Below are 15,448 nucleotides of genomic sequence, written 5' to 3' on the forward strand. Positions count from 1 at the left end.
TCGTCACTTGTAGCTTGGCCCAAAGAGTGCGGTGCTTCCTTTATTCCTTCTCTTGTTACATTCTATATGTGGATGAGGGTGGGAGGATATCAGAGAAGCAGGCCAGCAGAGCTGTGCGTTAGTTGGCTGCTTTCATGTATTACTGATATGGGGACATTGTCAGCATGTCACTCTGTCATTGGTGGATATGGGCTGGGTCACTCTGGATTCCATTGCTAAGAGAGCATAGGTTCTGACTACTTATCACTGGCAGCAATGTGTTGGCATCTGGGGCTGAAGATTGCTGCCCACTGTGGTCTGATTTATCCATCTCCCTTCTCTTCCTAGCTTTAAATACGATTTCAAGGTCACTGGTTTCTGTCCCAGCATCAACCATGATTTTGTGTTATATGCACACCAATGCAAACCATGGTTGACACACCTATGATTTCAATCCCTGGTCTATTAGGGAAGCGTTTTAGCCATGGTTTGTGTTAATGCACATATAATGGTTAACGTCACAAAGGAGGGCAAGAGGAAATTGTTCTGGAGCGGGAAGGCAGAGGAGGGCGCATGAGAGCCCACTTTCTCTGCTTACTCATGGTTAAGAAACCAGCAACACGATGCATTGATTGACTCCCTTTCTTTGTTAACCTAACGACAATAAGAATCTCAAAGGGAAACAAAAAACACACTTGTTTGTGTCGTCTTTTGTTATTTCAGGTCGGGGACTGATGTTGTCAAGAAAAATGGCTACGATTATACATCGTTTCTGAACAATAAGGCACCGTGTCATAATATTTTTGCACAATTTAGAGAGCAAGGTAAGAGATGTGATTCTTACGTGCAGACAAATTTAGGACTTCGATACAAGATTTTATACTCCAGAAAATGAATTTAGATTACAGGTCAGTCCATCCACTCTGAGCCTTTATTTACTTACCACCACAAACCGGAGTTAGAATTACATTTCCAGTCTTCACTGGCAACTGCTCTGTTGGTGGCCTCGTTGACCCAGTGGCAGAGCAGGTCACAAAGGGCCATTGATGCCCTGGCTCAAAAGCATCCTCTCCTGGTTTACGGAGGAGTTGAAGCAGAAGGAGGAGGCAAGCGGATTACTGTGGTTCAAGTGGTTTTGTATTTGTACAGAAGCCGATAGATTGTGCCCCAGCAGTGAGAGCAGCAAAGATGCATTTCTTTTCTAGAGTATGAGAGCTCTAGAGATTTCCCCCCCTCTGCTATGGATTCTCACATTAGTAAGCCATAGCCTTCCCTACTGATGCGCGGAGGGAAGAAAAACCACCAAGCCCCACATAGTTCTTTATATGTTTTACACTGTACAAGTGTTTTCCTATGTGAAAAAATACCCCATATGAAACAGCCCTTATAATTTCCTCCCCATGATTGCAAAGTAGCAGAACAGAAGGAACACATCGAGTGTGTTGTTGTGCAAAGTTAAAACAGAGCAGTGAAAATATACAAGCGGTTGAAATTCTCTTTTGATGCTATTGTATTGGAGCTACCAATTTGCCCTTCAAACCGTCATGGAGCAGTTGGAGTTTCTTATCATTGGGTTGTTTCTAGATTCATATTTCCGCTTGTTCAACTGGAAGACATTCAAGGCATGCTGGTTTTCTCCTTAATTGCTGGATCGAGTCCTAAATTGGGTTCTAAATTCCTTGATCCTGGGACGACAAGGGCTTGCCTTGTGGCTATTCTTGTTTTGCACCCCAAAGTTGCCCTCACTGAATCCCAACAAGTTCGGTAATAGGTGGTGCGTGGACCATTAGTTCTTCATATTTGTTGACAAACAGCTTAAAACGGGACAGATAAGAATCTTCATTATACGGCAGTTCCTTTTCTTTTAAGTACTGAGAAACAACTGGCTTGATCTAGAAAGGAAAAGCAACAGTAGCATATTATAGTATGTAATCACTAACATTTACTGCTACAATTTTGGTCAGCCCCTGGATCTGTTTTAGCCTGGCTCCCTGTAAGCTAACTGCAGAGGCAAAAGAGGATAAGCCGCATTGGGACAACAGGAGGAACTTGCCAGCCAGCCACTAGAGGGGGGCGATATCAATGGCTTTGGCTAAGTCCCTGTATCTCTCTGAAAGCAGTCTCAGCTCCAAAATTATAATACTTTTCCGCTGTATGGATATGATTCTCTTGACTTCACACGAATGTGCATCGTTGTTAATCCAGCATGTATCCTTCTCCCTAAGTGTACATGAATGTCCCCCCAATCCCCTTTCTAAAGAGCCACATCGCCAGTCAGCCTCGCACCTTCAGGCACATGTTATCAGAAAGTGTTGGGAAGAGGTGATGTTCCACATGGCAGCTGATGAGCGAGTGGCCAAAGGTCCAGTCCAAGAGGGCATTTCGAGGCAAGTTCAGAACGCCATAGCTCATCATGTGAATCCGTTTTGGCTTCTTCTCGGGAGCAAACATTGGGAGGCCAATATGCTGCAAGCAAAAAAACCACCAAAACCTGACAAAGTTGCTGCTTTGAATCTTTGTTAGAAAGTCATAGGGCAGAATTCCAGGATAGGAAGAATAGCAGTCAAGAAGGAAGCAGGAAATACCATCAGACTGCCCAGTTCCCGAATCCTTTGCAGGTACTGATCATACTCTTCAAGGTGAAAACAGTGATCTACACAAACAAAACAGGCTAAACCATTGCGGAAAATGCTCCTAATTATTCACTGTTTACTTCAAGGATCAGAAATCTGATTCAATTCATTCAAACGTATGCCGATATATCATCATGTGCCCTGGGTGTGTGTGTGGGGGGGGGGACGGACGCTACCCTTGCAACTCTGTCCCTCCTACCTCAGCAGGCTTTTAAAACATTATTTCAAGTGTCTGACATTGATCCATTTAAATGATCAATGCCTTTGTTGTTGTTTTTCAAAGCAAATATATTTCTTTTTTTAAAAAAAACCTAAAACACCGTTCTGGGATGTGGGTATGGAATTGCTCAACTGTAATTGTAACTGTAATTGTAATTGCTCAAAGGTCCAGCCAATCAGGACTATTCACAGCTAGCTGGGAACAGAAAGGGGGTGGGGAATGGCTTCATGATTGTCACAAAAGCCAACCAATCAACAATTCTAGCAGCTGGAAACAGGAAGAATTGTATGCAGCCTTACCTGGAAGATGTTAACATGGATGTAAGGATGGGCAAGGAGAGATCGAGTGACCAGCATACAGCTGAGAGCAGACCACACAGACTGGAACCCTGAGACATTGAGCAGCAGCCAGTAATGGGAGTAGAGGCCAAGGAAGATGCAGCAGAGGGTTCTGATGGCTGTTTTCAATTCAACTTCTTTAAGCAAACCTATGGAAACAACAGGTGCAGAATTATAACTTTGCTGGTGTCAAGGCCAGGATTGAGCCAGTAGACCAAAACAGCTGGGGACAGAAATACGAGCCACACACCATCATGTGTACCATGTGAAGAACAAGCTATGGGTCAGATTCATCTCGACTACTGAGGGGTCTTGCCATCCTTCTACGCCTTTCAGCATGTGTGCAAGGAGCAGCAGGAAGTTTGGTGCACTTGCTGTCTACGCATGCACACTACTAGCCTCAGGTTTTGCCCAAACCCAACAAAAATGGTGGCTGTGTAAGCATTTGTGGCCCAGCAGGGTGGAGTTTTGTGGCCAACCTGAGAGTGCCAACTCGGGAATTGAAGGACACTGCCTTAGAAGATAACATTTTGAAAAAGTTTCCATTGACCAATAAGGATAGAAACTTATTTTACAGCAAATGTCAAGGTTATTCATATTTACTTTAGACGAAAGGATGATGTTGTGAACCTGAAAATCTGAAAGCTAAAGAAAGCTGTGAATTTTTTTTTAAAAAAACCTTAATTTAAACCCTAATACAAAATGGTCATTAAAATGTTTTGCTTGAAAATCAGAAGATAATAGCATTAAGTTATTTTGCAATAAAACTGCCTTAGGTAGGGTGCAAGGAACAAGTTTTGCTTTGCATGACTCCTGAAAGATCATCGTATTTAAATTCGGGAAGGAATTTTCCCACAGGTGGGATTGGCTAGCAATCCCATGTGCTTTTCCTCTGCTCTCGTGTTATGGATAGGTCTAGAGCTATGCTTTGGGAGTACCTCTGTTTTTTACACACAGCTGCCTGATTTGAGTAAGTGGGAGGGATTGATGGGTGGATGAATCTTGCCTTGTGACAGTTGGATTAGATAACCTTTGGTTATCTCTGAGCTAAACTACAAGAGACGGATGCACACGTGAAGGGAGTTGCAATGTTAGCCAGGAAGCCGAGTTTTAAAAGACAGATTGGAGGGCTTTGTCAATTTCTCCTCTCTACAGAGCCAGCAAAGATTGCCCCTCAGAGGGTTTGTTAATTTCCTCTTCAATTCTCAAAGGCTCTGTCAGTTTCACCTCCCCTTCTAGGAGGCAAAGAAGAAATAAACTCTCTGAGGAGCCATCTTTGTGGCTGTGTAGAGAGGGGAAACTGACAGAGCCTTCCGATCTGTCTTCTAAAACTTCCCGGATAACACTGCGATGCCTTTCACGCAAGTGTCCTCGTGTAATTCGTCTCTTGTAGTTTAGCTCGTTTCATTTTTCCAAACAAAAAAACAAAGAATGGTGTACACAATGAATTATGATGACGAAACATAAACTTAATGAATTAAGAAAATAATAGTCTTCTGCATTTAGGTTCTTAGCATTGCTCAGGACCTAGTCGGTTTGCAAAAGTTATATCAATATATAATAGACGTCAGAGGAAAGCAACATACCAATTGCCACTAAAGGGGTGATAACAGGTACTGATAAGGGTGCAATGAACATGTAGACATAACGATTCAGGAAAGGAAGCTTCCATGTACTAGAATCCCCCAAACCAATGACATTTGTGTAACCATGGTGCATCTTCACATGGTTGTAGGACCCCTGTTCTGCTGTGAATGCTGAGCAAACCTGGGACAGAGAAAAAGGTAAAATAAAGAGACAGTGCCAGGACATTTATACAGAATATGTATGCAGGATTCACAGAAATGAAAATAATACAGACAGTGATTGGAAGTACTCTGAATACTCTTTGAGCTCTCTTGTTAGTATACATGTGGCTGTAGCTCATCAATGAATATGATGCCGGTATCTCCTGCAGTTGCTGGCCACCCTCACCATTGTGCCCACCCTCCTGTTGGGGAGTGAAGCACCTTGCGGCGACTGCCTGCAATGGCCTCTTCCATCTCAGGCTCTTGGCTGCAAAGCACTTTGAGCCAAGCTACACGTGACGCCTGACACAGGTTGGACGCTTGTCAGCTTCCCTCAAGTTCTGATGGGAAATGTAGGCGTCCTGGCCTTGCAGCTGTAATGGAGAGCCAAGCTGTAAAACCAGGACGCCTACGTTTCCCATCAAAACTTGAGGGAAGCTGACAAGTGTCCAACCTGTGTCAGGCGCCACTTGTAGCTTGGCTCTTTCTCTCCCAGTAGCAGCAGGCGAAGAAGGCAACAGGAGAGTGAATGAAAGGGCAAGCAAGCAAGCAGAGAAAGGGAGGACCCCGCAGACAAGCACTTTCTTTCCCCGCATGCTTGCCTGCCAGGAACACAAGCATCCCACAGCCAAGTGCTTTCATTCTCTGCCAGCTCCCTTGTTCCCTTGGTACTGCAATTACTGCCGCCGTCTCCCGGGAAAGAAAGCTCTTGGCTGAGGGCCTGAAATGCAAGTGGTGCAGTCTTCTTCCCTCTCAAGTAACCAGCTGTCACACATTTCATTTTCCAACAAAAGGAGGAGGAAGAAGGAGGTGGCAATGACGGAGTGGCTAGCCTGTGGTTGTAGCGTACGCTAATGTTTGATTTGCTGATAGATTACAAACATACATACATTTTTTTTTTAAAGCTCAAAATGTGTACAGCAAGCCTCTTTTAAAACTCTGCTTGTTTCTTCCTCTCGGGACTTCCCCCATGACAGTGACCCTAAATATATTTACTTGGGAGTAAATGCAACTGAAAAAAAATGAGGCTGGTTATGAGGTAGGTCTAGAATAGTGCCCTCGACTGTAAAGCCTCAATTTGTTTAATCCAGAGCAGTCTCTCTGACCCAGATGGGACTATGGGCCAAGCTAGAAGTGACGAATGACACTTGAATGGCGAGTGAAAAGACTCACGTGTATTCCTCCCTGTTCACCTGTGCTCTGCTTGCACTTCACTTGATCACTATGTGATTGAGTGGAGTGCAAGTGGAGCGCAAGTGAGCAGGGAGGAATACACGCGAGTCTGTTCACTCGCCATTCAAGTGTCATTCGTCACTTCTAGCTCGGCCCTGTGTTAACGTGAGTATTTGGACAACTGTCACTTGAGAAGCACCATAACATACCAAGGGAGATGTTTTGTTAGTTTGTACCACTTAAAAGTCAGACAATACTTTACATGCAAGTAACCATAGCCTCCGTTCTTTTGAAACCTGGGAGGAGAGGTGCAGCAGGAAGGAGTGCCTAACCCTTACTTTATCTACATTCCCTACTCCAAGTTGTCCTGCAGGTTGGTTTATGTGGTAAGTCCTGAATCAGATCGCTCTGGTGCTAATAACAGCCTTAACATTGCATCCACACATAACTTAGTAGTTTTGGAAATAAATCATGAACGCTCAGATTAATCTTGGCATGTGCTTGTACTGTTTTGACTGGAAACATCTGCTTCAGATCTGATATAAAGAAGCACTCCAGAGCTCTCAATGGATGACTGAGGGCCAAGCTAGAAGTGACGAATGACACTTGAATGGCAAGTGAACAGACTAACGTGTATTCCTCCCTGTTCGCTTGCACTCCACTTGCGCTCCACTCGAGCGCAAGTGGAGCACAAGTGAACAGGGAGGAATACACGTTAGTCTGTTCACTTGCCATTCAAGTGTCATTCATCACTTCTAGCTCGGCCCTTAGCCATATGAATGTTCAGACAGGCCTACATTCATCACCTCGCAATATACGAATTACAAAGGAAGTTTTACTCCCATGCCGCTCTCCTGACCAGTAATAGTCCTGGGGTTGTTCTAGTTTTCCCATTTGGGGAAAGCCATGGCCCTGTGGACCATTTCAGATCAGGGAAATAGTGCAGGGAAGAAGGTTGAAGCCTGTTCTCTGGGCATGCCATAGTTGTGGTCTGAAGAATCCTCCACTATGGGGGGGACGGGACGGGACTGAAGAATCTGCAACTAGTGTGATTGTTACAGAGACCACAGGGGGACTCTGGTTTTTTTCCCCTTTAAGTTATCTGATCTAAAGAATAGATCAAATTATTGAAGAGGGGGGCAGCACTATGAATAGGGGTCCCAGACCCCCAGTGGGGGCAGGGGATCTCCCACCCCTGTTCCACACCCCCACCCCCACTTACCTGAGCAGTGGGGGGCGCACACCTTTCTTGCGCACTCCCCTGCCATGCGGCGTGCTCCCGTGCGCCACAGCCACCGGGATCGGGCCCTGATTGGCGCCACTGCGGAACGCAGGAGCGCTCCTGTGCTCCGCAACGCTCAAAATGGGCCCGATCCACAGCAAATTGGGCCTGTTTTCAGCAGCTGCGGGGTGCTCCGCAGCACAAAAACCAGGCCTGTTCTGCCGCGGATCAGGCCTGTTTTTGAGGCGCTGTGGAGCGCAGGAACACTCCTGTACTCCGCAGCGTGCAAAACAAGCCTGTTCTGCCACGGATCAGGCCCATTTTGAGGCGCTGCGGAGCACAGGAACACTCCTGTGCTCCGCAGCGCCTCAAAACTGGGCCCGATCCGCGGCAGAATGGCCCGTTTCGGGCGCATTCTGCAGTGACCCGCTGCGCGATGACGTCACCCCAAAGTGACGTCATCGTGCCTGTGGGGGCACGTGTGCACTCTGCATGCGTGCACCCCCCTCTCCCAAAAGGTAAGTGCCAAGCCCCTGTCCCCCCGCCGGGAGATTGAGGGGGCCTGGCAACCCTAACTATGAACAGGAAATGTATAAAAGGAGCAGAGGATCACAACGGCCGCCCATTCATCAAGGTGAAACCAAAGCAAAATTAAATTTGTGAAGATCAAAAGAATGGCAATGAAGGGTCAGTGCTCCAAACACACCAATGGATTCACATGTATAGGAAAACAGTAAAGAGTCCAGTAGCACCTTTAAGACTAACCAACTTTATAACAGCATAAGCTTTAGAGAACCACAGTACAGGAAAGAAGTTCAGCACAGGGTGCTATTTTGCTGATGAAGCAACAGGACACCCCCACCAGCCATGTGCTATAAGCAGGAAGGAGAAGAGGCGTGAAATAAACATGCGGCCAAACTCAAGATTGAAACTGATTTTTGTACCAGATTTTGTGCTTCTGGCAAAATGGATTTCGGCTCAGGTTCTGTGTAATCTGAAATGGGTCCAGACTGGTGCTCTTCAGAGGCTGTAGACCCTGACCCATAGGAACTATGCTAGTACTGGGCACCAGGGCCTACCATTCTAAAGTGTATCACACAGTATGCATTAGGCCTACCTGCCCCCTCCCCCAATTCCTGTAACTTATCAAAGTTGGAAGAGACAGCTGCAAGGAACCAACAGACACCATAAAAGTTTTAGGATTTGTGGAAATCCTTCATGCTCCTTTGTGTGTGGGCGTGCACAGATGTGCATGTGCACATGTGCATGTGCACATGCATGTTCCCCAGCTCCCCTGGATACATCACACAAGTGTGGGAACATTGAAAACTTCTTTGAATCCTGTGGCATCCATATCCAAAACTGGATTAATCCATGAGTTTTCAACCTTTCCAGACCTGGGAACCACCTTTAACTCCATATGTAGTTGCCACTTAGCTGCTGCCAGCGGGAGATCTCCTCCTCCTTCCCCTGCCATCACTTGATGAAGCAGCTGGGGGGAAATGGGAAGAAGATGTCACGATGCACATCACTTCCAGAGGAAGACCGGAGATTTATGGGATTCCTAGAGTGGCGTCATCATGACACGGTGTTGGCACTTCTGGGTCTTTGCACAAAAGTGACATTAGGTGATCATGTCCCACCCCCCAAAACCCCTGAGGGTTGCTGGCAAAGGCCCAGTAACCCTAACCTCAGAAACAAGCATGGACCAGTGGCGCTGCAAGCCCATAGCTAAAAGTCACATGTCACCTCAGTCATGTGACAGATAGGTAGCGATGCAAGTATCTGAACCTGCCTGTGCATAAAAGTAATCCTTTTGCAACCAAGGCAAAGCCTCACTGTTCTGCTCCTCCTCTCAGCAAGGCTAAGGGTTCCCAGGTGCCTGCCAGTGACAGGTAAACTTCCGGGGATTTGCCCCCTCGCCCACCAATTGCCCAGCGATTGGCAGGAGGTAGCAAGCCCCCTGGAGGTTGCCCGCCACTGGCAGGCACCCAGAGAACATGTGCCATGCATGCATTCCTTGGGGGAGCGGCGACATCACTTTCAGAAATGATGTCATTATGCCGGCTCCAGGAGCGTTCCCGTGCTTCATTTGGGACCAATTTGGGCCCCAAACAGGCCAAATCGGCCCCATGCAGAGTGCAGGAGAGCTCACACGGCCGGCACAGTGACATGTCACCACATCAGCTCTGGGGTACACATGAAGAATACCCGACACGAGGTAAGTGCCAGGTTCCCAAGGGACCTGGCAACTCTAGCAGGGCTGCACGGAGAGGCAGGAGGTAGCATCCTTCACCTCTATGTATGTGCACCAGAAGCAGGTACTTACCAGGCACAGAAAAACAGTAATTCAAACATTAATGAAGGCAAGAAGATTTGATCTCTGTATTGTGACTGCACAGTGTTTATGTTCTCAACAAACGGTAGCTTTTATACATTGCAATGCACCTGGCATCATCCTTTACTACAGTCCTATTGCAAAATCCCTGACAAGATTATCAGGATGGGCTGTATAAGATTTGGGAACTTATGACAGTGGATTTCTAAGCAACAAAATGTCTGACGTTCCACAGCCTGGGGTAGAGTTTGTCAAATTTCTGTTTTACACATGCCTGTTGGATCCTGTGCATAACAAACTCTGTCTCTTACTTTAGGTCTCACAGATGTGGATTTCTGAAACTCACCTCTACAAAGAATATGGTCAATACCTTCCCCCACGACTTGGACTCCACCAGACAATTGTGGCTGGCCAGGTGGCTCCCCTTCACGGTTATCGTGTAATTTGCCATACCCAAGACAGTGATGCCCAACAGGAAAGAAAAAACACTGTCTGAACGCAGAAGCAAGAACCCTGGAAAAGGAGAGTAAACTTTATCTTATTCTACAGAACCTTTATCTTTTTGTCCACAACCAAAAACATTCAAAGAACACAGCAGATGCAGAACTATAATTTTCTATTCTGTTCTGCTAACAAAACCCTCAGATTTATTTGGTTTCAGTCAAAGCTAGAAAGGAGACTGATCTTAAATAGAATAAGAGCACAGTGGCACTAGGTTGTGTTTCCTTTTGGAATCTAATTAAGCTTTCCTAATTTGCATTTTTTACATTGAGTAGACTGGAAGTCTTTAAGGATCTAGCTAGACAGTGCAATGGGATACATGGATTGCCATTTAGGGTCTTTTTTTGTGGCTTCTAGTTTGAACACTTGATATGCTGTGCTCATGCCATGAATTACTCCACCACATATTGTTAGCTGTTAGTGGCAGGAGAGGAGCAACAAAGAGAATGATAAGGAGACCACCTACTCCTATATGAAAACACCCAACCACTACGGTCATCTTTTAGGTACTCCTGACATTGGAGGACAGACAGGGCCAGCGCACCCATTGAGGCCGAGCTGGCAACCACTTCCAGCGCTAAGGCGCCAAGGGGGGTGCCGGAGGGGGCGCCGGGGATGGGGGCATGCTCCAGGGAGCTCAATTGCCCTGTGCTGCTGTGCCCGGCCAGGAGCTCTGTGCTGCTGCCACTGCCGCCACTGCTGCCACCAGTGGCACACAGCTGCGGGCCAGGCATGGCAGGTGGCCAGGGCGGCGCGCAGAGCAACTGAGCTGGAGGGAGGATGTGCGTGCGCCGCCCCGGCCACCTGCCGTGCCTGGCCCGCAGCTGCTGCACCTGGCCAGAAGCGTGTGCTGGCAGTGGCAGCATGGGGCAGCTGAGCGGGCAGCCTCCCAGCCCTCTTGCTCAGTTGCTCTGTGCTGCTGCCACCACTGCCAGCACACAGCTGTGGGCCAGGCGCAGAAGGCGGCCACTGTGGCGTGGGGCAACTGAACAGGAGGGCTGGGAGGCCGCCCATGCACCGCCCTGACCCGCATGATGACGTCACATGCAGTGACGTCATCACGCAGTACGAGTGCGTGCGCAAAGCACGCATGCACCAACACCCCTGAAGCTGCCTCAGGCGTCAGAAATGCTGGCACCAGCCCTGAGGATAGATGAGTGGTAACCCAGGAAACAGCCTTCTCAGACGTGGCATCATAATTATGGGATTTCTTCCCCAAAGTTCTTAACATATGTATAGGACAACATTTTACCTGCTTTGGGCCCCAATCTTTAGGAAGTGAAATGCAATGTTTTTGACCTAATCTGTCGAAACACCAAAATAGGTTCAGGGATAAGTTCATAACCATGGACATCTCCCTCCTTCAAGGTTTATCACCTGAAACAAACAAACCCAACCTGGCCACAATACAATTGCATTATGATGCCAAAAGGCATCAGGCGACACAATATGTTTGTATGTTTGAGTGCCAGTTTGGTGTAGTGGTTAATAGCATGGGACTCTAATCTAGAGAACCGGGTTTGATTCCCCACTCCTCCACTTGAAGCCAGCTGGGTGACCTTGGGTCAGTCACAGCTCTCTGGAGCGCTCTCAGCCCCACCCACCTCACAGGGTGTTTTGTTGTGGGGATAATAATGACATACTTTGTAAACTGCTCTGAGTAGGTGTTAAGTCATCCTGAAGGGCGGTATATAAATTTAATGTTGTTGTTGTTGTTGTATCACAGTTATCTTGCCATTACAATGTTGTTCAAGTATAGTATTGCCAGGCAATATCCCAATTACACCCCAACTGTTTTTAGGCCATCAGTACAGATGTCATAATGTGTGGGATTGGATAAGTCTAATATGACAGGAGGAATCCATAAATAGGATGAGCAAAGACTCACAGTCTATAGGGCACTGTCTGCAACTTTATACATTCTGGATAAAAGATACTACGGAGGACATGACAGGACATGGCATAGTATTATCATATCCACAGGTAAGCATTTGCTTATATATACACACAGTGTTGTTGAGTGATCTTATGCATCACACATGAAGAACCAGTTCTGCTCCACACCTTAAAGGATTTGATGAAACATGTAATATACTTTGCCATGGTGATATCTCTAATTCCATAGATGGGTATCTCGCTGTTTAAATAATATTTATTATACTCCATCATTTCATTCACGAAGAAAATTAAGTTGTATTTTTAAAGTGTTGTAACAGGTGTATTTTGTGCTTTAAATACCACACCTTGGTTTTGTTCATAAGCAGTGAGGAAACCAATGAATTCTATATACAAACTGTATTGGTGTTTCATGCATATGGATGGAAAGCAAAAACCACAGTGACTATTTGCCTCTGGAGGAAAATGTTCAGACAGCGTTTTTATCCCTTACAGTGCAATTCTAAGCAGAGTTACTCCAGTCTAAGCCCATTGACTTCAATGGGCTTAGACTGGAGTAACTCTGTTTAGTATTGCACTCTAACAGTGCAATCCTAAGAACAGTTACTCCAGTCTAAACCCACTGAAATCAATGGCCTTAGACTGGAGTAATTCTTCTTTGGATTGCACTGTTAGTGTCTCACTCCTCCATGGATGCCCTGGTACATGAATTAATTTGTATTATAAAGCCTGACTATCCGTGAGAAGATCAGATTTTGCAGCGCAGTAAACTTCACTGCTGTCTGAAGAACAAAGTGGCTCCTTAAAATACAGGTGCTGACCACCCCCATCTTACCTAAAACTCACCTAACTGAAGGAAGACGCTCCAAAGCACTGCATTCCTTTAATGTCAATGCTGGTGCGTTTTTTTAAATTATTAAAATGCAACAATACATAATCAGAAGCAGTATTCAGAGCAAACAACACATCAGGTTCACAAATTAAAAACAATAAAAGAAGAGAGTGTACACAGTTATAGTTATTCCTTTCTTATCCATTCATTTCTTAAGGTTTTTTTTAAAAAATCTAATTGCTAATTGATAGCAACGCTGTTCTTTTTTTAACCATTGCAGTAAGGTTTGCCCAAGACAAACTGCTCAGTGCGGTTTACCACATACCCATTGCAGCTAAACTTGACTACCCTTAGAGACTTTTTTTAGAGTTGCCAACCTCCACCTGGTGGATGGAGAGCTCCCAGAATTACAACTCATCTCCAGGCCGTAGAAATCAGTTCCCCTGGAGAAAATGGCTGCTTCAGAGGGTACACTCTATGGTGTTATACTCCGCTGAGGTTCCTCCCCTTCCCAAACCCACCCTTTCCAGGCTTCATCCCCCAAATCTCCAGGAATTTCCCAACCTGGAGCTGGCATCCCTACTTCTTCTGCTCATATAAGTCTGTAAGAACCACAACACTCTGGTTATCATACAGTGCTGTAATTGATCATTTGTCAGTATGGGTACTGGCCATTTTTCATTGATGGCATATTGGAAAATGTAACCATACTGCAAAAGGGAAGTTGTTGCCTTTACTAATCAACATACAAACCCAAGAACAATTGCCATGCCAAGGTCAGACCAAAGCTCCATCTTTCAGCAACCGGCATTGTCGGGTAAAATGTGATAGCCGTCCCCTGTATTTATGTATTTATTGTAATTATTAGCCACCCTTCCTTTGAAGTACCGGGCAATCAAATATAATAATCCCACACAGTTTTCAAGATCAATAAAGCAGAAGGCCTAACAACTAGGGTTGCCAGCCTCCAGGTAGTGCCTGGAGATCTCCCGGAATTACAATTGGTCTCCAGGCCACAGAGATCAGTTCACCTGGAGAAAATGGCTACTTTGAGGGGAGGGGCTCTATGGAATTAGGCCATGCCAAGGTCCTTTCCCTCCCCAAACCCCACTTTCTCCAGATTTCTCCATGTTTCACCCCCTAAATCTCCAGGAATTTCCCAACTTGGAGCTGGCAACCCTACTAACAACAGATACCCTATTAATACAGAGTGAGAAAAGCAGACAGGAATCACGGAGCCCCTTCCCATTCTACAGAGTACTAAAATATCCTAGGAATTCTCCTTACCTACTGAGAGCATGAGAAAGTTCAGAGCAATGATAGTGTCATCGACGCCATGCCTCTCCCACCAGCTGCTTTTCTTCACCATATCCTGCACCATCTCGGAGAGTTCCCCCATCAAGGAATCCTCATACTTCCTCTCTCCAGATGGCGACATCTCCTCCTCCTTCACTGGCCTTTTTAATATGACCATCTCTTCTCCTCGAGAACTGGAACTTCCATCTTTGTCTAGGCCTGAGTAATTTTGGGAGGGCCTCAGGCCTGGTTCTTTTGGAGCCTCGTCCTTAGGACCTTCTCTTTTGAAACTATTGGGCAGCTGTATTGTGGCCTCTGCAGTCTCTTGGCTTGGAGTGTCCCCTTGTCCTAATCTCTCACATCCTTCCTCAAAACCATTTCTCCCTGAGGGTGCACCTTCTCCCCCAGAGCGCTTCTCTTCCCTTCTTTCTGGAGGCCATTCCTGGTCCATCAGCATCTCCTCCTGCCTTGGCTCCATCTCCTTGCAGAGCTCAGGACACTGCAGAGTGAGCCAATGTCCTAATGCTTCTGCAGGATCAAATAACAAACGAGGCTGTCCCTGGAAGGGCAAAACCAGCAGAGAAATATGTAGGTGGCCTTCTTGGCAGCAGTGCTACAGCCTGCAGTCAGAAATGCTCACTGGGCTACAAGCTCATATTGCTTAGCTCTAGCCCTGAGAAGCTGGCTCTGGTCCCATCCCTAGGCTCTGCCCCTTTTACCGCCCTCGCCTTTGATTGCTTCCTCCATTCCTTGTCTGCTTGCATTTCTATCCCGGTGCGGCTGGGTTTCTTGCCCTTGGCTTTCCCTATATTATTAAGAACAGCTTGTGCAGGCAAGAATTGTGCAGCTGCTCTCACCGCAGCCAAAGGACATGGGAAGGGCAGCAGTGATGTAAAAAGGAGCACGGAGCTCTGCTGGAGGCAAGTAGGAAAAAGACACAGAGAAAAAGCGCAGGAAGCTGCAGGGAGAACCAGGTCTTAAAGAGCCGTCCCAGTGTTGGAAGGAAAACAGTGACAGATTTTTCTCTTTCTATCGCCATAAACATCCCTGGCTCACAATGTTAAAGGGTATTTTAATATTCTGCTGCTGTATTTCTTCTGTATATCTTTGGTTATCAGCAGGGCTTTTTTTCTGGGAAAAGAGGTGGTGGAACTCAGTGGGTTGCCCTCGGAGAAAATGGTCACATGGCTGGTGGCCCCGCCCCCTGATCTCCAGACAGAGGGGAGTTGAGAT

General features: G+C 46.4%; 1 protein-coding gene across 1 annotated transcript; it reads right to left on the bottom strand.

Moving 5' to 3' along the window:
* Positions 1-892: 892 nt before the first annotated feature.
* FADS6 (fatty acid desaturase 6) lies at positions 893-14,839 on the bottom strand. Its single transcript, XM_054976933.1, has 6 exons — positions 14,207-14,839; positions 10,037-10,203; positions 4,757-4,937; positions 3,132-3,319; positions 2,266-2,445; positions 893-1,871 (listed from the first exon to the last, which is right to left on the bottom strand). Exons 1-6 carry the CDS (start codon positions 14,691-14,693, stop codon positions 1,722-1,724), a joined length of 1,353 nt encoding a protein of 450 aa, XP_054832908.1. The 5' UTR covers positions 14,694-14,839; the 3' UTR covers positions 893-1,721.
* Between the last annotated feature and the right edge of the window lie 609 nt (positions 14,840-15,448).

The sequence above is a fragment of the Eublepharis macularius genome, chromosome 4 (assembly GCF_028583425.1).
Source record: "Eublepharis macularius isolate TG4126 chromosome 4, MPM_Emac_v1.0, whole genome shotgun sequence".
Lineage (NCBI taxonomy): Eukaryota > Metazoa > Chordata > Lepidosauria > Squamata > Eublepharidae > Eublepharis > Eublepharis macularius.